Source organism: Watersipora subatra, chromosome 6 (assembly GCF_963576615.1).
Source record: "Watersipora subatra chromosome 6, tzWatSuba1.1, whole genome shotgun sequence".
Classification (NCBI taxonomy): domain Eukaryota; kingdom Metazoa; phylum Bryozoa; class Gymnolaemata; order Cheilostomatida; family Watersiporidae; genus Watersipora; species Watersipora subatra.
The window spans coordinates 4176192-4199279 of NC_088713.1; the positions used below are offsets into that span (position 1 = coordinate 4176192).

Consider the following 23088-nt stretch of genomic DNA (forward strand, 5'->3'; position numbering starts at 1 on the left):
AACGGAAGTTTTGTAGCAAATTTCACTCAGATTCGCACGAAGGTTTGTTAATGATTTTTACTTTCAAAATCTGAAATCTTCTGAAGTACATAGAGAGAAGTTTATGTTTTCCATTGTAAAATAAAAATAAGTGACTTTTAGCTTTTTCAAAGAATAGAACAGACCACTGTGGCAGTTACATAGTAGAAATGTGTGTGGAATCTGAATTGTATCTAGAAACTTAAGAAATCAGAGGGGAGGATGGAGCAGCATTAAGCCTTTAAAATTTGTAAAGATGCTGCCTTTAGCTTTGCGTAAATTTTAGAGATGAATGTATACAAAATTTTAGTAGACTTTAGCAAAAAGTATCGGGACTTTTTATCATTTGCAACTGTTTTTGATGTTCGAGGTAATGCGACTACTAGGATGTTTTTTGATTAAAATCGACTATACTTGATCGCGACTAAAATGCTCAGACCAATAAAAAGTGCAAATATGATGCTTATAACTACAAAGACACCCTCAAAATAGATACACATAATAATTCAACTTGAACACACTAGCCAATATCAACTATCGCAGCAATAGCCACTAGTGACATCATTTTGCCCCTATTTTTTCCAAGCATTTTAATCATGATCAAGTTTTATCGATTTTAATTTTGAAACATCTTGACAGTCAGATCAACTCAAACATTGAAAACAATCTCAAATGATAGAAAAATATCATTAATTTATCATAAAATCTGCTAAAAATTTGTGTAAATTTGTAATTGTAGCTGGTTATCTTACATTTTATATAAAAATAAAATCAATAGGGTTCTCCTTTAGTAGTTGATAATACAGTTTTCTATTCTAATGTTCTACGTTTTCATTAATATTAATATTTTTATTAATACTAACCCTATAATATGATACCATCGTTAAACACATTTTATTGTTTCATTTATATTTTTTGCCAGAACAAGTCTAAAAAAAATTCCAGATTTTGGTTATCAAAGTGTTCTAACTCATAAGCTACCTACAACGTTGACATCAAAACAGCTAAATCTGCTATTTGTTACATCTGCTTGCTATATTGATCAAAACTTTATACTAAGCTAAATTTAGAAAGCTAACTTACATAGTAGCCTGTCGCATACAGGTAAAAAATCAAATTTCAAAATTTGTATGTCATTGTAGAGTTATGTTTGCAAACCTGTTGTTTTTATCTTGCTAAATAATTATTATTAGTTAGTTAAGAATTAAATTAAGATGGGTATTTAATAATTAACAAATTATCAAAATTAATTTGACTGACTATTTTAATTAATAATAATTATTTTAATTTATATTAATTAATTAGAACAACTAATAATTATAATTAATTAAAAATTATTCGATTTAGTAATAGTTTTAAAAAGGATAATAAGCAGAGATGAAGTCTGTATTAACATCCATGTCTGTACTTTTTGCAGAATGCCACGTATCAGATTGACACAGTTAACAAGAAATGCTTTAAAAGTGAAGGATTTCCTATTGTACAACTCTGTACAGACACCGGTAAGTTCAGAGTTTAATTTAGCAAAAATTTGTTGTAAAACCTACACCAACCTTTCAAGTTTTTTTTTAATTGTGTGTTTTAAAGATAAACTTACACATAATTTTAGTAGATTTTATTAGAAAGTATGTTAAGAAAGTAATTTTAAGAAAAAGTATTTTTAAGTATTTATAAAAAATTGTTCACGTTTTCTTCTCATTTGCAATTGTTTCTGCAGATTTTATCAGAAAGTATCGACAATTTTCTTTTATTTGCAATTGTCTTTGATGTTTAAGGTGACTGGTCGCTACGGTGTTTCAAGATTACATTGGCCAAACCTTTGTTGCGGTTAAAATATTCAGAAAAACAGTTCATGTGAAATGATATCACTAGTTGCTATAATTGCAATAGTTGATATCGAGTATGTAAGTTTTTGTAAGTTTGTAAGTATGTAAGTTTTTACGTTACGCATCTCTATTCCATCATTCTCTTTGCAATTATATTTGTCATAATCACACTTTTAATTGATCGGAACATTTCAATCGCGATCAAGATTATCGATATTAATCTTAAAACATCATCCTAGCAATCAGATCATCTTAGACATCAACAACAATCACAAATGATAGTAAAATAATTGTACTTTCTGATAAAATATATTAAAATTTTGTGCATCTTTATCTTTTACCACATCTCCCTTAAAATATAATAAATTTCATCTTTAACATTATGGATTGCATGCGCAGTGATTGATATTCGCTACGAAGTATTAGCTTTTAAGATTAGTTAGAAAAAATGATGTAAAACTAAAAACATATGTTTCAAATGTAAAAGCAGATGACAAGCAATCTTAGTGAGTAGATTATATAAATTATTTATGTCCTGTAACCTTTTTATTTGCTCCGAACTCCATTTAACAACATTTTAGATAATCATGCTTAATAAGCACAAGTTACAAGTCAGTTTTACGTTCCAGACTTTAGTTTTCTTTACTAGTGACAAGTTATGTAGGCAACTTCTTAAACTCATTAAAAACCTCTGCTTAACTTACTGCAATCAGAGGCTGTTGGTGTTTTTTAAAACATTTACATTGGAAGTTTTCATAAAGAGATAGTGTAGCACCAACTGGGCACATCAGTGCGAAAGCACTTGACTGGGCTGACAAGCAGATCATGTTTCCATAGGACACTATGGTAGAGCTATAATGGTTGTGCTAGGCCTTATGTCAAGGTATATCAAGGGTATCTGTATATCAAGGCTGTATCTTCAAGTGGACAAACACAAAACAAATCATGGATGATCAGAAGAAAAAACTGCTGCTTCTTATGGCATTATTTATTATTCACATGACACTAGTTATTTAACAGCTTTATTCACTACTGTTTATGATACAATGACTGTTTGTTGGTAACACTGTTTCCATGGGACAAAGACGACATTGCATAGGGGTCTCTCTTCCAACTAGTGACCCTGAATCTTGTCTCAATGATAGCAACACAGCTGTTTACATGATGACGTGGCAGCGCCATATAGGGGTGTATCTTTCTATGTAAACTTGGTAATTGTTGCACAATGGCTCTTTGATCTTGACTAGATGGGTCTGAGACCAGCTGCAATGGAGTCACAGTGAATGCCGACATCCCCAGTTACAGAGTGCCACTTAAAGGTGGAGACCAGTTCTGTCACCACTGGTGGCTTTTTTGGATATAACAGATTTACAGGTTCAGAATTTTAGACCAATAGGTTACCCCTGTTTATAACTTGAAAATAAATTTGCAAAAAGTTTTAGTAAATTTTATCAGAAAGGATCAATATTTCTTTATCATTTTCAGTTGTTTTTGATGTTTGAGGTGGTTTGACACTCAGGATGTTTAAAAATTAACATCGATAAAGCTTGATTGTGGTTAAAACGCTTAGATCTATCGAAAGTGCAGTTATGATGTCTTTTTTTGCATAGAGTCCAACAGATCAGAGGCGAGGAACTCTGCAACCTGAATGCAATAGCCGATGTCATCTAGTGCAATGATAGCAACTAGTGATGACATTTATTAAGTTCTTTTTAAAGTTTTAACCGTGATCAAAGTGCTTCGATTTTAATTTTGAAACATCCTGGAAGTCAGATCACTTCAAGCGTCAAAAACAATCTCGATTGATAAAAAATTATTGATATTTTGCTATAGAATCTGCTAAAATTTCCTGTAAGTTCACTTTTACTGTACAGTAAACAAGAAAAGTTTTTCTTTTCTAAAGGGAAAAAATAATTGCTTATCGTTTAGAAGGCCTCAGACATGTGAACTCTTGGAGAATGGGCACACAGATGACTGACACCTACTACTATCTAGATCCAACTCTTTATCATGCAAGAATCAGCTTTACCTTATTCAGAGATACCTTCACGCTTGCAAGTAGTTACTCAATCCAGAACTATAATGAAAGTGAGTAACTTGTGTCAGATGTGCAGCTGGTATATGTTGTAGTGTTTGGAACCAATCTGTACGCAATTCATGTGTTGTTTCTGATAAAATATTAGTATGGCTAAATGTTATTAAATGTTTAAATTATGCAGGAACATGCAACGATTGATTAAAAATAATAAAATGACTAGACTGATTAATCTTCATAAAAATCTAGTTTGCTTTTCGTATCAGAATTCAGGAGAAAAAGCTGTTTAGAAAGTTGCTGCTGGTTTAAAACAACCTTTTTGTATTTAGAACAGCAACTCAAAACATTAGTAAATGTTCACAAAAGTCCGTAAAAACTTTTTTGTTACATAAGGGGCCTAAACAGCTTTTGACATGAAAAGAGTTTCCAATTTCATGGGACTTGTTCCATTATATTTGTAGCACCTTGAGATAAAAATGCATAGACAAATTTTGCAACAACAATATACTGTAATTCAAAATCATATTTTCCGCAAAACCATAATGCTATGTAAAACTCTCCAGTAGTTTAGTGTTTTCATTATTTTTTTGGCGTTTCAATAAAAAAACACCTAAGATTAACGGCCAGCTTTATATTTGCTTCTGTTGGTGCTGACTCAATCATCCACTTTTAAATACTTCATCAAAACAATTCATCACCTTTTAAATTTTTATTAAAGAATCTTCTTATCAATGAAGTGAATTTTTTTTCTCTATGACGTTTTTGTACTAAAGTATCCCAAAGCATTTTTATTCATGCACTAATATTTTGTATGTTACAGTACCACAAGATTTCTCAGTTCTCTTCGGAAACCGAACTAGTGGAATCAAGGATCCAAATGTGTTCAAAGTTCCTAACTACTGCAAATATAAAACTGTTAATAACTAAATGCATGACCATCATGAAACGAGATAGTCATCATTCTTGATCATCAAGACATGTGTGAGGGTTGCAGTGACATACAAAACTAGTATCGCTGCTACTTATGCTGTAGTGTGACTAGGTTTGCTTTCTCGGTTGACCTTATAAACTTCTATATTAATGTTATATAATATTATTTTCATTCCCTTTTATTCTTATATAGTTTTACTTATTAATTATTGACATATCAGCTTTAATATGGACGTCAAAGGAGTAGGCTACTTATAAGTCAGTAATGATTTTAACGGCCATAGATGCTTCATGTCAGCATTAAAACATTAAATTTCAAAACAGGCAAATCTATGCATACTTCTAAAAACTTATAAAACAAAAGGAAATACATTTGCTTCACACACATTTTAATTTATACATTAAGAAGAAGTGAGGCAAAAAATTTAAAGTACTTAGCGTTTAACTGTTGGTAATTTGATACTATCCTTGAAAGCTGATTACATTTCCTTTCATCACAAACTTTTGCCCATATCATATCTTCCTACAAATAAATATTTGCTCATATTCTAAAAGTTGCTTGATCACCTTCACCATCTATTTTATATCATGACATAACATGGAATGCAGCTTTTGACGTTTTTCGGTACAAAAACGAGCATATAGAAAGAACAAAAGAAAATAAAAAATAAAAATAAAAAAGAAAGAAAAAGATAGGAAAATAGAAAAAAAGAGGAAAGAGAAATAGAGAAAAGGGAAAAAGATTAAAGAAAAAGGGAAAGAGAGAGGAAAGAAAAGAGGGAGATAGAAAAAAGAGCGAGAGAAAGAGAGAGAAAGAGACAGGGAGAAAGAAAAGGAGAGAGAAAGAAAGTGCGAAAGAGGGAGAGAGAGGGAAGAAAAATGAAGAGAAGAAAGAGGGGAGAAAGGGGTGAAAGGGCAAAGAGGAAAGAGAGAGAGGGGAGAGAGGGCAGAGAGAAAGAGAGAGGGAGAGGGAGAAAGGGAGAGAGCGAGAGAGGGAGAGAGAGAGAGGGAGGGAGCGAAAGAGGGAGTGAGAAAGGGAGGGAGAGAGAGAGAGAGGGAGGGAGAGGGAGAGGGAGAGGGAGAGGGAAAAGGAGAGAGAGGGAAGGAGGGAGAGAGGGGGAGAGAGAGGGAGAGAGAGGGAGAGAGAGGGAGAGAGAGGGAGAGAGAGGGAGAGAGAGGGGGAGAGAGGGAGAGAGAGGGAGAGAGAGAGAGAGAGGGAGGGAGAGAGAGAGAGGGAGGGAGAGAGAGAGGGAGAGGGAGAAGGAGAGAGAGAGGGAGGGAGAGGGAGAGGGAGAAGGAGAAAGAGAGAGAGAGAGGGAGGGAGAGGGAGAGGGAGAGAGAGAGAAAGAGCGAGAGAGAAAGAGGGAGAGAGAGGGAGGGAGAGAGAGAGGGAGGGAGAGGGAGAAGGAGAGAGAGAGAGAGAGAGAGGGAGGGAGAGGGAGAGGGAGAAGGAGAGAGAGAGAGGGAGGGAGAGGGAGAAGGAGAGAGAGAAAGAGCGAGAGAGAAAGAGGGAGAGAGAGAGGGAAAGAGAGGAAGAGAGAGAGAGAGAGAGAGAAAGAGGGAGAGGGAGGGAGAGAGAGAGGGAGAGGGAGAGAAAGAAAGGGAGGGAGGGAGAGAAAGAGAGAAAACAAAACTGAGACAAAAGAAAAGAGAAAGGGAATTGGAGGTGGAAAAAAGTGCAAGACTGCCATTGTAGTTGTCTTCATTTTTCCAATGTAATTTTAATACAGCACAACAAGCTTAGAATTCAAAGGTTTTTTACTGTATACTAAGTGCTGGCTTTGAAAATATATTACTTTAGATTAAGATTTTTAATATATTGTGGCCTATTGTGAACTTATGGTTGTCTGTTTTTCTGTACTATGTTACCGATGTTACTTGTATTAGCTATAAGAGTTAAACAAACAGCCTTAACTGTTAAAGGTCAGTGAGTCAGGATTGGTCATGTGACCGCTGCCTGCAAAGCTTATCTTGTTTCATAAGCTAATAAACAACACCAGTACCCTAGTAACCGGCACCGGCACCGGCAAGCTGATATGATTTAATATTTACCTAGATCTTTGCTAAGTAATTTAGGCGTCTGGCCTCTACTGATAAAGTTGTTAAACTAGGTCGGGCCAAATTAGCACGTTTAGATGACAGACTCAATAGCTAATATTATCTATAAAAAACCTTATTGGTGATGCAGGTCAAAGTGACCACCCAGAAACAAGCGAGTTGCCTACTTGCGCGTTAATACAATTCTGTGGCCAATAATAGAACTATCTTAAAATTTTCAGACTACATATTTAAAATTGTCAATCTGCTGAAACAAGACACACTCTCATTCTGTTTAAATGCCTATGAATACAAAGCTTCTTTGGTGATTAGATAATTTCAGATAGTGCAAAGTTATTCTACTGGAATTAGTTCCCATCACAATTAATCAAAAATGTGAAACTATTTTTTTATTCTATTAACAAACTATAACTATTTTAGGTTAAATTTTGTTGGTTAAGTCACTGATTAATTAATTTTTTCACTATGAAAAGACATACATATATATCCGCCTATACCGTTTATTCGGCAGGTAAGCCATTATAATGGCTTTTCTTCGTACCTTTACAAAAGCATTCATAATGGTTCATAAAATAAGCAGAACTATCCTGAATCTTGCCACAATAAATGTAAGATATTGTATTATCATTTCAGTAAAACAGAGCAAAGCAGTTATTGTTCTGTTCCCTCATAATTTCCAGTATAAAATCATGGTCTCCAAACTTGTAATTTCTCGTTTAAGATTAAAAAAAAACTAAATGGAGACAGCGACATAAACGTATTTGGGAAAATCCTAAACTCTAGAAGTGTAGGATTTTCCCAAACTTAGGCTTTAGAAACTTTTGATAGCTGTATTTATATAATTTTAAAAAGGGATATGTATTTTGGTCAAGCGCTGAAAATGACAGCAGTTTTATTTTGCAGCCAGCAGGAGACTTTTAAAACACTGTTAGGAACTATGAAACATTAGAGTCAACTATTGTTGAATGATGAAGCTTTTATGTTATTCTATTCCTTCATGCGCTATCTTTTAGAGTATTTCGTTAAAAAGGCTCTAACCAAAATTATCATCTTAAATTACTTTTGCTGAACCCATATTATGTTGCATTGTTACCAATATGAAAGACAGTCAATAAGTATTGTTTTGTATTGTTTTATTCTTGTCAATCATAAGCAATCTAAAATCGGTAACAGTACAGAAAAGAAATAACACATATTAAAATATCTCATTAATTATTAGCCAAGAAAGTAATGGTTCAGACACCAATGCACGATACATGATAGTATGGTTAATGAAGGAAGTAAGGAGATTTTTCACACAATTTAGAATTTTCTAGAATTTTATAATTGGAAGTTGTCATCACATAGCCTGAAATCAACATTTTATTGATTCAACTTTTTGATACTGCTTAGATTCAAAATGGCTGCAGAGCTAAAAGCGTGCTTATTCGTAGAACAAAAATCTGTTATTCGAGTTTTTTGCAACTGAAATTGTTAAAACCGTCATAGATTTGCGGTTCAACAGCCAATCAAAAGAATATGGGATTAGATGAAAACTAAAGCTGCACAACGATTATAAAAATTAATCGCGACTAATAACTGGTCTGAGCCAGTTAACCTTTGATTAATTTTAGAATTAATCTAGCTAAAACCTGCATATTCAAAAACCAATCTTACACCTACATATAAATTAATTATATTTGACACAATTGTTAGCAGGATTACATGTTATGCACAATGTACATAAGTTGCAATGTAATAATTATTATGAGTATGAAAACAGTCTATGAGAGTCTATAATTAAGTCAGCCAAGAGTTGAGGTAGCACAGTTTATTCACATTATCCGAATATAGAGGATGCCCTCTTCCTACATACAATATTGCCAGCTTTAGAGGTTAGCCACTCGCAGTGGACAGTAGTAGTAGTTATTGTCTACGACAGCTGGTGATGATTTCTGTGTGGTAGGATGAGAATTAGTTACCTCATATATTAATGATGATGTGTTGTGGTGGTAGGCAAATTCTTTCTGGCATATATTGCACTTCGCATTCTTGTTTACGCTTCCAACAACATACGGAAATGCGTTACTTAGTGTGGAAGGCATTTTTCTGCTTTCATGTACCAATAGAGTGTCAATCTTATATTAATTATCTTCTAAAGCTGAAATATGAATGTGATTTTTTAAAAAGTGAAAATACATGTATAAATTACCTAAGGAAGTTTTTGAAAATAAACAAAAAAAACACCGTAAGATACATGTATTAAGTAATACTAAAATCGCCTTTGTTGCTATTACCTAGAAACGTGTTGGAACAGCTAACAACATGGACTAGTATTTTTAACGACTAGATCAGCGGTGCTCGTGCATTGTATAAACAAGTTTAATGTTCGGGACTCACTTTGTGTTTTCATAGTTGAGCGCAAAATAATTTTGGTTGTATAATTATAATTGGTAAGAAAATGTTGCTTGTCATAATATTTGTTTGTTAGTAAATTAAATAGTAGTAACCTGCTATGCTAGTGTTATATATTAAACAATACAAAGGAACCACATCATGATCACCACCTCAGTTGTATTTTATTTAAGATTAATTGGCTCAACTCAGTTAATCATGTATTTGTATTGATTGCGGTAATCGTTGAATTAACGGCGATCATTGTGCAGCTCTAATGAAAACCCGTTTATACCTACAGGATCAAGGGTAAAACCACCAATTGGAAAGAATAGTCTACAAGTCTGTCTTATAACTTGACATCGGATAGCCTCGTTATTTTGTAAACACCGTGTTGAAATGGTATCATGTTACTAACATTTCTAAGTATTGTCAGCAGAACAGGTGTTGAGCTGTGTACTCATAAATACTGTCATCAGGAAAAAATGATTATTTTAATGAGCTAAAGATGTGGGTCAAATAAAACCAACAGTAAGTTTAGTCAATAATGCTTATGATGTTGCCTTAAATGGTGAATAGCCACCATAAATTGCTTTATAACCAGCAAAAATATTCCAAAAAATCTTTTGGAAAAAAATTAAAAATACGGTTACATATAATTTGTGACATCTCATGCTGTTAAAAATGAAACAGTGAATTTTGTGAGTTGTATATACATGTATAATAGAAAATTTAGCACTTAGACATGGACATAGACATTCCTATAATACTCATGTCAAATAAAACATTTAAAAAAAATAACTACAACTGGAATATATCTAAAATCTCTTTTTGGCGTTTTGTTTAAAGGATTCATTATGCTGTATATTAACATTAACATGTACACTGTAGAGATTTTCAAGCTAACTTTTTGTGTACACAGATTTTTACATATTACGCCGTACTGACATTTGTTAGAGTGCATTTTGTAATGTTTTATGCTATTTTATTCTTATTCTAGTTCTTATATGTGTAGGAGATACATCCTGCATCCTCGGTCAATTTGTATTCAACTTATCTTGTGCAACCAGCTCCAAGCTGAGGGATCAATCTGGGCATTCTGTTAGAACCAAGTGAAATACCCAACAAAGAGTCTGGCAAGACTTGCTCAAAGTTGTGTCTGGGCCACACTTAAATGTCGTGTTAGATAAACTCATTTAGCAGACCAAAATTATCAGTAAATATCTGGACCTGCTGTCTAGGACTCATTCTCTAGTAATGCAAAAGCTAGTGCTCCTTAACACCTTTTGTTAACAGTTTTATGGAATTGACTAAAGATAAACAGAGCTGCATGAAAGTCAGTAAAAAAACCTAGACTATAAGAGCATCATCGTTGAAATAACCAACTGCTAGAGTGAGAGAGAGAGAAAGAGTGAGGGAGAGATAGAGAAAATGAAAAAGTGAGAGAGAGGTAGAGAAAGGGTGAGAGAGAGAAAGAAAGTGAAATGGAAAGAAAAGGAAAGAGAGAGGGAGAGAGAGAGTGGAGAAAGAGGGAGAGAAAGAGGGAGAGAAAGGGAAGATAAAGAGGGAGGGAGAGAAAGAGAGAGAGGAAAAAATAGGGAAACAAAGAGAAAAAAGAGAATTGGAGAAAAAGAGAGAAAGAGGGAGAGAGAGAAGGAGAGAGAGGAGTAGAAAGAAAGAGAAAGATGGAGAAAAATTGGGAGAGGAAGAAGGAGAGAGAAGGGAGAGAAATAAGAAGAAAAAGAGAAGTATAGAAAGAAAGAGAGAGAGAAATAAAGAAAGAGAGAAAGAGAGAAATAAAGAAAGAGAGAGAGAGAGAGAGAGAGAGAGAGAAAGAGAGAAATAGAGAAAGAGAGAGAGAAACAGTGAGAGACAGTGAGAGACAGTGAAAGACAGTAAGAGACAGTGAGAGACAGTGAGAGACAGTGAGAGACAGTGAGAGACAGTGAGAGACAGTGAGAGACAGTGAGAGACAGTGAGAGACAGTGAGTGACAGTTAGAGACAGTGAGAGACAGTGAGAGACAGTGAGAGACAGTGAGAGACAGTGAGAGACAGTGAGAGACAGTGAGAGACAGTGAAAAAGAAGGAGAGGTAGAAAAATGAAAAGAAATATAAAGGGAGAGAGAAAGAGAGAAAAAGAGAGAAAGATGCCAGTGTACTATTGAGTCTTTTCTTTGAACTAAAATAGTATCAATACATCAATGTCTGTGTATTGTATTATGTTTATATTGTTTACATAGTTTTTACCTACTTATTACTGTGAACTTAGGTCTGACTGATTTTGTCTTGTAAAAACATTTTCATAGCAAATCATATTATTTATTAAACAAATACCATTAAAACTATGGCAGTCAAAAATCTATCTATTTAAATTGTTTTACTCATATATCAGAGATCTCTTTGATGGACTTTACAATATATAATCAAGTGGTATACACTATTTTTTGATTCTCAAAGTATGAAATAGTAATACAAGTTTATTCAGTAATGAAATTTCAAAAGTTGAGTTTAGTTTTTAGCCCTGAGTGTTTAGGTAAACAGGATCTGTAAAAGAATGAATAGGTTTAAAAAAGGCTTTAAATCGATTGAAGAGAAAAATAAGACTATCTTAATTCTTTTGATTGGTGCTTTGTATCCTTAAACTCTATACATACATCCTAATTTACAACCAATCTTAAGAGCCCAGTCTAAGTAAACAAGTGCCTGGATATTATATTAATCACTATGCAACCAACGCGAACATGTGACTAACAGTCATCATAGTCAGCTGACACTACATATCTTATCTATTACTTCAAACAAACCGGCAGCTCTACAGTATATATACAAGTTCCTTACCAGCTCAGCTTCACAACTCTAACTGGGAGCACAGAAGTCATTTAGCTCACCTGATCTTACATTAAAATGTCTGCAAAATATCTACTCGTATTTGTAGCCGTTCTGGCAGTAGTACACGCTGTACCGACAGCGCCTATGAAGAAATGCGTTCCTGAACAGTCTGAGTACATAATAGCAGGCAGGATTGCCCAAGTTGCTATGGGAGTTCCTGGCACATACATCCTTGTCGGGACGTACTCAGCTGACTATAAGAATAGAAAAGAGGCTACTGTTGAGACAGTCTTGGAAAGAAGTGGAAAATTTGTCGCCAACTACACGTCAATCAGGGTTAATGTAGGTCAACCATACTAGATCTTTTGTAAAATTGAATATTAAAACAAGGTATATGTTGATTATTAGGTATTTTTAGAGCTAAAGTAGTAGCACAAATAAAAAGAAACATTATTAATAATTATAATATTGACATAAGCTTTACATCTCTTCTTCTATCACCAAGGATGGTTAAATCTTTTTGACATGAACTTACATGTATGTAAAAGCTCAACTCATTGCTAATGAAAATTTTGTTCTACCTTGTCGAAAAGAAAAAAAACTACTTCAAACATTTTTCAGAAACTGTCATTTTAAAAGTTTATTATTTGTTCAAAAGTTATATTTTATCTCATGTTTGAAAAAATGTTATCTCACAACAAAATATAGTGTCAGTCTGCAAGTTCAGGGGAAACAATTACTAAATATGTACCAGCTGTCGCATGTACTTCTAATAAACGACAAAAGTAAGTCATCTGTATTTATGTAATTTTCATTACTGCGTTTAAATTCTAATTTGAAAAATTTCTACAAAAAACTAGTTTACTTGAAAATTAATTTTTTGTCAAATAGTTGTTTTGAAAATTTATGAGCAGCAAGCTATGTTGCTGGCATCTATTTTATAGTAAAATGCAAGACCTCAGCATGTTCGAGTTGATTGGTCTGCATAGGAAACAATATCTAAGAAGTTTTACCAAGCTAATCTTTTTGCTGCTTTTATAAAGTGCTTTCCATAAAATTATCATTACTAGTTCGAAGGCAGTTCCGTGCACCATGATAGATCATCATGATTGGCAACTATAGGAGTCGGTAGGGCATTTGTCTAAGAATGAAATTATTTCGGTTTGACTTTTATGTTCCAAATTCTTTTCCTAATGCTATTGGCATGGCTTTATGGCTTCATGGCTTACAGTAAAGATTACAAAGCTTTAGCTATTGAATTTTACCAATCAAATAGAGGGTGATTGACGGCTGAAAATTTTTATTTTTCAAGCCATTTCAACTATTTCAAATTATATTTTTTGATTAAATAATTATAGTGTTTGCCAAAGTTTTATTCCCTACAGTATGATAGGACCCGTGTCTGTCAATATGCTTGAAGCCACAGTTGAAGGTTTGGATAAAATATGATTTTAGTGAGATTCGAACCTGCATAATTCAACATGGTAGCCTGACACTCTAATACCTAACCAACCAACTTTCATATTGCAGATCAATTGTACTGATACTTATTCCCAGTGCTTTATCAACACATCTGACAATCTCTCACATCTCACTAGACTGTCAGGGTACTGGTGATTATAATAAAGTTTGATAAAAGCCTTGATACTTAACTAGAAAAAAGTTTTTTTCCAACTGCAATGGGGTGACAACTCTAAACATCTAGAAAGTATTGTAGATTAGCAGTTGTTTATTGCTGAGTTTTCAACAGAGTGATTTAAAGAGTTTTGTTAGATATCCTTCTACTAAAAGAATTTTTCTTCCTACTGAAAAAGAAAGGTTGATTTTGTAGGAGATGAGCTATTTGGTAGACCCTGCGAACAAGAAGTGTACCGCAGAGAAAGTGCCACCCATGGACAGATTCTGCACAGACAGTCGTACGTTATAATAAAATTATTAACATAAAATAAGACGATATAATAAAATAGTACTTTCTTCAGAAGAAAATTTTCATCAAATTTGCCAATTTTATGAAATAAGTTTGGCGGTTTCATCTGTTATAACAAAACACATTACTAGCACAACTAAATTTGAGAGCATAGCCTGAGAAACACGATACAGAAAGTTTCTGCTTGCAGTTTAATTAGAATGCTAACAGATGCTGTCTCAAACATCTTTACAAAGAATGAAAAGCTATGTGCAAAAAGGAATTTCTTTTGATAGGACAACTTCTACCGCGAAATTATTAAAATTTTGGTTAAGTTTATAAATTTAAAAAATTTGAAGCAAAACAAGATTTAATAGGAAATACTAATAAAGCTAGCACTACAAATCTTTTGAAATAAAGCATTTTAAAAAATTTCAACTTTTAAAACTTTTTAATTACTTTTGCTAAATTTGCTTTGTTGGTTTAAATGTAATATAATATGTGTAAAGCACTGAGCGTGTTTCAGCAGCAAAAAATGCGAAGCCTGCTACACCCTATAACACCTTGTTTAACCCTATTGGTTACGGGCTAATTAGGTCCGTTGGCATATTGCCAACAGAATTGCTCACCTTCTTCAAGTCTTGGCACACACTGTGTCGCAACACATCGCCAGTAATCCCACACTACATTGATATCCATTTGTGATAATATTGCCCACACTATCACAACCCTATCTGCGTTTACATCAGAAAATAGTTTTTGGCATATCACTCTCATTATCCAATATGGCTGCTAAAGCGACGAAAGGCTAGTACAGGAGCAAAGATAATGCAAAAAATATAAATCACGCGGTTTGCAACAGCCTATCATCATCAAAAAAATGGTACATATTGCACAGGCTATTGTGGATGCATTGGAAAATATCAGCAACATTTTACAACAGCAATACTTTTCTGACATGACTGCGTTGCCTCAGTGATGTCGTCAGTCTATGGTGCACAGAGTAATAATCAGTGAGAAGACAATTCCAACATGTTGCAATACTGTGTGTCCCAGTCTTAAGTAGTTGCCCTTCATATTTCAAACCTCATTTCTCTAAGCGGTTAGTTAAGATTTTCATTTTAACTAAATTCTATTGGCTTGAATACTGAATATAAAGTGGTGAAGTTTAAATCTCCTTATTATAATTCTAGCTGGCCTGAAATATGAAACCTCATGGAGGTCGGGCCGACAGATGACTGACACCTACCGTTATGAACAACCTGAGGCTAATCGCACAACAACCATTACTTTGTTCAGAGAAGGCATGATACTAGCTTCTGCTGTGGTTGACCAGATCTACAAAGGCAGTAAGTATAGCTGATGTACATGTAGGTTCTTTGTTTGTCAATCTTGTACCTTATTATGATATTTCAACACCATAAAAAGATTAATGCAGTATTGCATTTTTTTTTATCTTTGATCAAGCAAACACGAGTAACATGATCAAAATAATGTAACTACGTTTTTTTTGTTTAATTTTGCTTAAAACTATTCCAATACAGATTGTTTTAGTATTTTTAACTTTTAAGATAAAAGGAGTTATTTTGATTAATTGTAACTTTATTCCCTAAAGAAACTGCCTGTAGATAAAATAAATTCCTATTTTACTTTCCTCAAACCAGAGGGGCTACCAATGTTGCGGACCCATCAAACTATGACCACAAACTGTATAAAATTTTAGGACTTTATTTAAATACCAGCTATATAAATTTTGTTTATTTAGCCGCATATCTTAAAACACTCTCTTTATTTGTTGTACTTTGTAATATTTTTCTACATACCCTAGGACACTTAAGTATTCGCGGCATCTAACTTTCGCGTTTTCGCGGAGTCATCATCACGCGAAAAATTCATGCGCGAAACTAAACTATCATAACGAACTAGCGAAAATTCGAAATTAAATAGCTATGTTCTACACAGGCTTGTATTCACTGGTTGCAAGTTGGGGGGCTAATGTTAGACGACTAGTTATGAACATCTGGGGTGTGGAGAAGGAGGGGGGGTGCTGTAAGCTCCCAACAGGTTTCTCTTATGTAGGGCCTCAGCCGGGCCTCTCACGTGAAGTTTTAAAAAATTTTATTGGCAAGTATCAACATTTTTCTATTTTTTGAGATTTGCTTTGTTTTAGCTGATGTGACTGACAAAACGTTTTAAAATTAAAACAGGCAAAACTTGTATGCAGTTAAAAAGCTCAGAAAGAAGACATCTTTTTCTTTTAAGCGTTTTAACAAAGATCATTTTTGCCGATTTTATTTCAAGTTCATTAAGTAGGCTATGGGCAAGCAGATGTTTGCTAAAACTTGATATTTTGCAAACCTTTATAAAAGTCGTTAACAAGAATATTTTGCCGCTGATGAAGATAATAATGACGCCTAAGAACTACTAAAAGTTGATGTTTGTATCTATGGCTTCGAATAAAGTGATATTCTACAGCGATAAAAACCTTTCTATAGCCGTTGGACTATGAAATTCCTAAAAAGTTGGGGCGTCTTAGCCGGCCAGCTGTCCAAGGGAATACGGCCCTGTAGTTCATTGATATCCACAACAAAATCGTGATATTAGAAATGCAGATAATTTTGTGTGTGATTGAGCTCATTGGGAAATTTCTAGTAAATTCGTTAATACACCGAATGAGCAGCACGGCAAAGCAAATTAAGATAACAAGTTTTTTTGGAAAAGCCAAGACAAACGAAGAAGATGATGATATCAGTTTAGTCACCGAATTTGTAACTGATGAGGATGAAAGTCTGGTAGGTGAAGTCATACAATTAAATAATACTTATTGTAGTGATGAATTTTACTGCCAACCAAAAACGATAACAACCCTCACCAGGTCCAACCATGTTATACAGTTCTGGTTGTGATGTTGGTTGTTATCTATTTTCTTTTTTTATGAGACATGTACTGTATTTGATTTTTTTAAATTTGAAATATTGTGAACTCAAAACGTGCCATGGCCATCGCTTGCTATAAATACTTGAGATCTAATATTGGTACCATATCGGTCACGACGGAAAGGACCGAGACGTCATTGATAGTCCAAGAAACAAATGGCAGCAAGCGATCACGTTGAATTATCGATTTCTGCCATACATTTATACCTGCGGGTTACAAATACAAACTAGTCTCAAATATAAAAACTTTTTTTACTAGAGGACCGGACCTGAGGAATCTAATTTGTTTGTTCCACTGTATTTATTTTCACATCACTATATTTTCGCACTCATCAGAGCTGCGAAATTAAGTTGCAGCAAAATTTTACTCTGTGTGCTACTCACGAAACTAAATACTAGCAAAATATAAGTGTCCTAGGGTAGGCTAACTGTAACTTGGCTGTGGGTCTTTTCATTTTAAAATATCCAAAATATGCTTCAATTTATAGTTTGAAACCATTTTTGTTCCAGTTTAAGTTTGGAGCTTATTAACCTTTCCTGTGCTTTAAAAATTTATATTATTTTTACTTGTTCTCACAATCCTCAAACCTAATAATGCTAAAGTAATGTTTTTCTTATGTTTAGACCGGTATCTTTTAATTATGCATCTAGACCAATGCCAATTTTCTTTTCTCAAATTCATCAATTTTATAGATAAACTATATGCATATTCGGCGTTGTATGGGTGATCAATAACAGGTTATAAACGTCATCAGGTAATGTTGATGCCATTGGCTAAGTTGAGTAAGCTAGAATCCGTATGGTTAAACTTTTTAATAAGAGCTGGAAGAGCAAGCTTCAGTGGCATTGTGCATAACACAACATCATTATGCAAATTTTAATCTAGATAATAACTTTCTGCCTAGCAAATCCATTAAGTACTGCATACCTTAATGGATTAGTTTTTGGCATTGAAATAGGAAGGTTCTGAGATCGAATCATCTGTGAAGCAAAATTTTTATTTCTAGTTTTTAATCATTCAACTGGTTTTAGGGATGAAAACAAAAAGCCAACAAACAAACACTGAAGTTTTTATAAATAAATGTAACTTTGATTAGGCTCTGTTGCATTAATCAGGTCCAATTTTTACAAATTAATCTTGAATTTTAACATATCAATTCATGAAGGTTTTGCAAAACTATGTTTGTATAAAACAATTAAAATTAAAAGGTTAAAAATTAAGCGTTAAAAACAGTTCTGAGTTGAACTTTTATGGAATCAAGGTTTAGTCTCAGATCTAAAGAAAGGAAAATCCTGTACTGCACTTTTATGATTCCAGTTCCCCAACAAATCACGATGGCTTATGGTAACTTCACCATGGGCATCAAAGATGACACTGTGTTCAAGCTTCCCAGTTACTGCAAGGATGACTAGAAACAGAAAGACCCCACACCATACTAGAGTGTTTCTATGGATGTCTACTTGATATTAGTTAATTGGAACTTTCTGTTTTTATTTGCCTTTCAGGACTCTCTTTCAAACCTTTGCTAGCATCTGTTGTACTTAGTACTTTATAGTAGAAAATCTGTCCCAATAAATTTTGTGCATTCATTGCTGCTACACTTGCATTTAGTTAGGCAGTCGTGTCTACTTTGAGATCTAAGGGTATGCACTTAACTTATGTAGCCTAAATTAACACTGCATTCAATGTTTATACAAAACAAAAAGTCAATGTTAAAACTTTGAAAAGAAATAAAAAATAATGGCTCATGACAGCTCACATAATTACATTAAAAGTCTAAACAGCAAACAAATTAAATAAAATTATGCTCATAACACACACACATAGCATAAGGAGGCTTTCTTGAGTTGAGATTAGTTAATGACTTGGCACTGATAACTACTAATATGGATTCATCACAGTGAAAACCTACAATAAACGTGTCACAGAGTGGGAAAGTGTCAATGGTTATCTTATATGTGTAGCAATGGTTTCCTATTGGTAGACAAAACATGACCAATGAAATTTTCTTTGAACACCATTACATGTTTTATATAGGTTTATCAAAACATTATAATGTAGTAAATTTTTTGCATTTTCTGGGTAGAGACATACACAAAGATCTTTAAAAATGAAATGATTAAAAACTAAATTCCCGCATATATTCATTGCCTTTTTGAAAATACAAGCAAACAGTTTTAAGCAAACTAAAATATTGCTAATCAGACGCTAACTTACAAAGCGACGATGCTAATGTGCAACATAAAGGTGACCAACATAACAGAGTAGCTAAGCAACACAAAGAAACCTTATCTGCTATTATAAACAACGTTACTATTTGTTGATATGATTAAAAGCTTCATAAAGGCTGGTTTACATTATATCGCCATATCTCGGTGTTGTCCTCTCTCGGCAATTTGTCATTGAGTATGTGCACAATAACCAATGGCATTTGCCACGCAATGAGGTTATGTCAGGAATAATTGAAGCTGTCACATTTTCTCGATGGTACTCCGAGCATCCACGATGACCTGTGAACAGTTATGAACATCAGGGGGTTTGGAGAGGGCGGTGTAAGCCCCCCAAACAGGTTTCTTTCATGTAGGGCCTCAACCTCATGTAAAGTTTTAAACTTTTTTATCGGAAAGTATAGATATTTTTTATTATTTGGGATTTGTTTGTTTTAGGTGATGTGACTGAAAGGATGTTTTTAGATTAAAATAGGCTAAACTTGACCGCAGTTAAAAGTTTTAGTTAAAAGTTTTAGCGTTTCAACGAAGATCAATTTTGCTAATTTTATTTTAAGTTTATACGGAGGTTTCCACAATTTCAATAAGACATGGCCAAGCGGATGTTTGGTAAAACTGGACCTTTGCAAACCTTTACAAAAGTCGTTAACAAGAATATTTTGCTGCTTATGATAATGACTACACCTAAGAACTACTAAAAGTTGATGTTTGTCTCTATGGCCTGGAATAAAGTGATCTTCTACAGCGATAAAAACCATCTCCGTAGCCGTTGGGCAAATAACTGTTGGAGTAAATGATGCTGAGGTCGAGTTAGCTGAAGCAATTTATCATTGCGGGGGAAATGATCAAACAAATTCGTTCGTGTTAACCTCGTGTTCGAGATGAAATGTTACATTTTATCCGAGGGCGGGTTATCTGAGAGCGAGTTATCCGAGTTTGACTGTACTTTACTGTGGAAAACTCCTAAAAAGTTGGAACGGGTCAGCTGCCCTAGGGAATACGGGCCTGGTCCTCTAAGCAACTTGTCAGTGAACATGTGCGGAATAACCAATGGCATTGTCGAGGCAATCAGGTTATCTCAGAAAATACTGCAGCTGTCATATCTCTCCGACAGTTTGCCGAGCATCCACGATGACCTATGCAATGTGCACCGCTGCGGCGAGGGTGATTGGTCATAGCAGATAGCTTGATCTGTATTTTCTTATATGGTAGTTGCTGCAGGACTTGTATTTTATCAGTTCTGGCACTGCACTGGATACTGGCTAATGAGGTCAGTTGACATATTGCCAACAGAATTGCCCACCTTCTTCAAGACTTGGCACACACTGTATTACAGTACAATGCTAGTAATTCCATACTACATTGATATCCATCTGTGATAACATTGAATGCTATGCCGTACACAATTGGCTGATGTTGTTGCCTATATTTCATATAAGTTTGTACAATTAAAAACAATGTGATTTAATAAATGACTTTTAGTTTTTTGGGATAGAACTCTGCATCTATACTTTTTGAAATGCAAATATTAAAAGCAATACTTCTTGAATGCTGCTAATTTGTTTGAATTAAATAGTTGGTTGCTAGGTGCTTATGTTCAATGCAATAGCTCAGGTAAACCATAGTTTTTTTGACGTCCTAAAGTCATTTGCACATGCGCTCGTTCATGAAAAAGCCACCATATTTGTAGAAAACAAGCGTTTTTCTTTTATTTAATAGTACTTTTTGGTGTTGCTTCGATACTATAATAAAAAAATCGTAACAAAAGCATCGTTTTCAAAAGTTCATTGCAGAAGCTTTGTGTTTTCAACGATAAAGTTGTCTTTAAAGATTGCCGACAATGATAAAATGACGTCATGAAAAAACAAAGGATATCACTTCTATTTGACCAATAGGATGACTAGCAATAAAACACATTGCTGCTTATCTGTTACTCCAAACAATTTTAGACTATGGTAGTGTAAATATTACATCCTCTGTCAAACTGGTCTCACACCATAAAATTTATATGCTTGTAAATACAAGCACTCTCTTACCACCACTTTTTTACTCAGCCCAAACAATATACAGTCAAACATGGATAACTCGGCCACGGATAGCTCGAAAACATGGTTAATTCGAACAGTTTCTTTGGTCCGTTCCCACGTAATGATAAATTGCTATAGATAACTCGAACTCAACACTGTTAGTTCGAACTGTTTTTTTGCCCAACGGCTACCGAAACGGCTGTTATCGCTTTAGAAAATCACTTATTCAAAGCCATAGAGGTAAACCTCATATTTTCGTAATTCATAAGCGTTGTTATTACCACCATCGGCAAAATAATTTTGTCAACAACTTTTCTAAAGGTTTGGTCAAATTTGATTTATACTGCTATACGATTAATAGCACGGGCTTGCCGGGTCACGCGCGCAAGGATATTCGCCACGCACATACAAAACAAAAACAGCATGTTGTTTTGTATGTGCGTGGCGAAAATCCTTGAGTGCGTGACCCGGCTAGCCCGTGACGAATAGTTTTCCGACGTTGATTCCGTGTTGAATCAACGTCGGAATGTTGAATGTTTAAAACGTCTTAAAATTGTTTTTATTAAACGTATACGTTGTCTTAGCTAAAAAAACTATTCATCGTTTGACCTAAACACAGAATACGTGTGTACATTCAATAAGTATCCATTCAAAAAGCGTGAGTGATATACAATGTACCGTTAAACCTCGTAAAACTTTTAATTGAACTGCCTCGGAGTGTTGCTCTTAACGAATCCCAGGTAAAGTAAGAGATTTTTCTTTGGTAAATTTTTCTTGAAGTTGCATAAACTTCAAGAAAAGTCGGCAAAATTGATCGTGGGTGAAACGCTCAAAAGAAAAAGATGTCTTTTCTTTTGAGCATTTCAACAACGATCAAGTTTTGCCAATGTCAATCTAAAAAAAACGTCCTGGCAATAACATCACCTCAAACAACAAACCAATCTCAAGTGATAGAAAAATCTCTATACTTTTTGATAAAAACGTTTTAAACTTTACATTAGAAGCATTTAATTTGAAACAAGCCATTTGTGCTTTTGATTTATATTATAGTTTGCATATGTACATGTATCTATTAATAAATAAGTAAATACATGGACTTGTGACAGTGCTCTGATAACTTGAACGCTCTGATAATTCGAACACTTTTGCTCGGTCCCGTGAAGTTCGAGTTATCCATGTTTGACTGTACATAACAAATGATTCCTCAAAAACTCTTTTATCTGTTAAAAAAATTCATCTAAAGCAAAGACTGTCCTAGCAGCCAGCGGGGCATTCAAAACCGTAGTCTTTTGGAGCGAATATTGAAGTCAATCCGTGAGACCAATTCCTCAATAAAACTGGTTGTATTGTTAAAAGTTTTAATTTCATTAAGAAGATTTGATCATCAGCTTTTTAATGATTTTCAATATGCATGGCTTAAATAGATTATGCGGTGAGTAAAGTATATTATTCAAAGTCAGTCCAATTTTTGCGAAATGGACAAGGCAACAAAGGCAGGGGCGTTAATACTTTAAGCTACGACTTTACGTGTGAATAATCATTTCTTGCAAGATTTTGAGTTTCTTCTACCCTATGTAAAAATGACAAAGCCTACTATCTTGTTTAATTTATTATGAAACTTAAATTCTCATAGTAAAACCCTGTTATCAACATAATCTTCACTTTGGTTTAATATATGCATATCTACCATAAAAATTCTAGCACACTTTTTTCATAGGAAAGTGTCACAAGGAAAATTTATATAATAATATATAATATTCTATATTATTTCTATATATCATAATATATAGTATATATATATAATTCTATAATATTTTTGTAAGACATTTGTTAATTGTAAAAATCGTGATGAGTATTTTAAATGGAGACCTATTAAATAACAGATCAACAAAAAAAGAACCATATAATATTCTCAAATAG

The 23088-nt window shown here is 34.0% G+C and overlaps 2 protein-coding genes across 3 annotated transcripts in view; one reads left to right on the forward strand and one right to left on the reverse strand.

The window, feature by feature from the left end:
• The window catches only part of LOC137398598 (uncharacterized), a 253513-nt gene that overhangs the window by 27333 nt on the left and 203092 nt on the right, over positions 1-23088 (reverse strand). The window lies entirely within an intron of this gene.
• Positions 12111-18502, forward strand: LOC137398869 (uncharacterized). The gene is made up of 4 exons (XM_068085043.1): positions 12111-12412; positions 13902-13986; positions 15170-15325; positions 18231-18502. The coding sequence occupies exons 1-4, from the start codon at positions 12146-12148 to the stop codon at positions 18323-18325; spliced, it is 603 nt and encodes a 200-aa protein (XP_067941144.1). The 5' UTR covers positions 12111-12145; the 3' UTR covers positions 18326-18502.

What these genes read in the sequence shown, in the direction of transcription:
- LOC137398869 (XM_068085043.1), top strand. Translation starts at nt 12,146, where the DNA reads ATGTCTGCAAAATATCTACTCGTATTTGTAGCCGTTCTGGCAGTAGTA. An exon ending in ACACGTCAATCAGGGTTAAT is followed by an intron (nt 12,413 to 13,901) that starts GTAGGTCAACCA and finishes TTGATTTTGTAG; the next exon opens with GAGATGAGCTATTTGGTAGA. An exon ending in CAGATTCTGCACAGACAGTC is followed by an intron (nt 13,987 to 15,169) that starts GTACGTTATAAT and finishes TTATAATTCTAG; the next exon opens with CTGGCCTGAAATATGAAACC.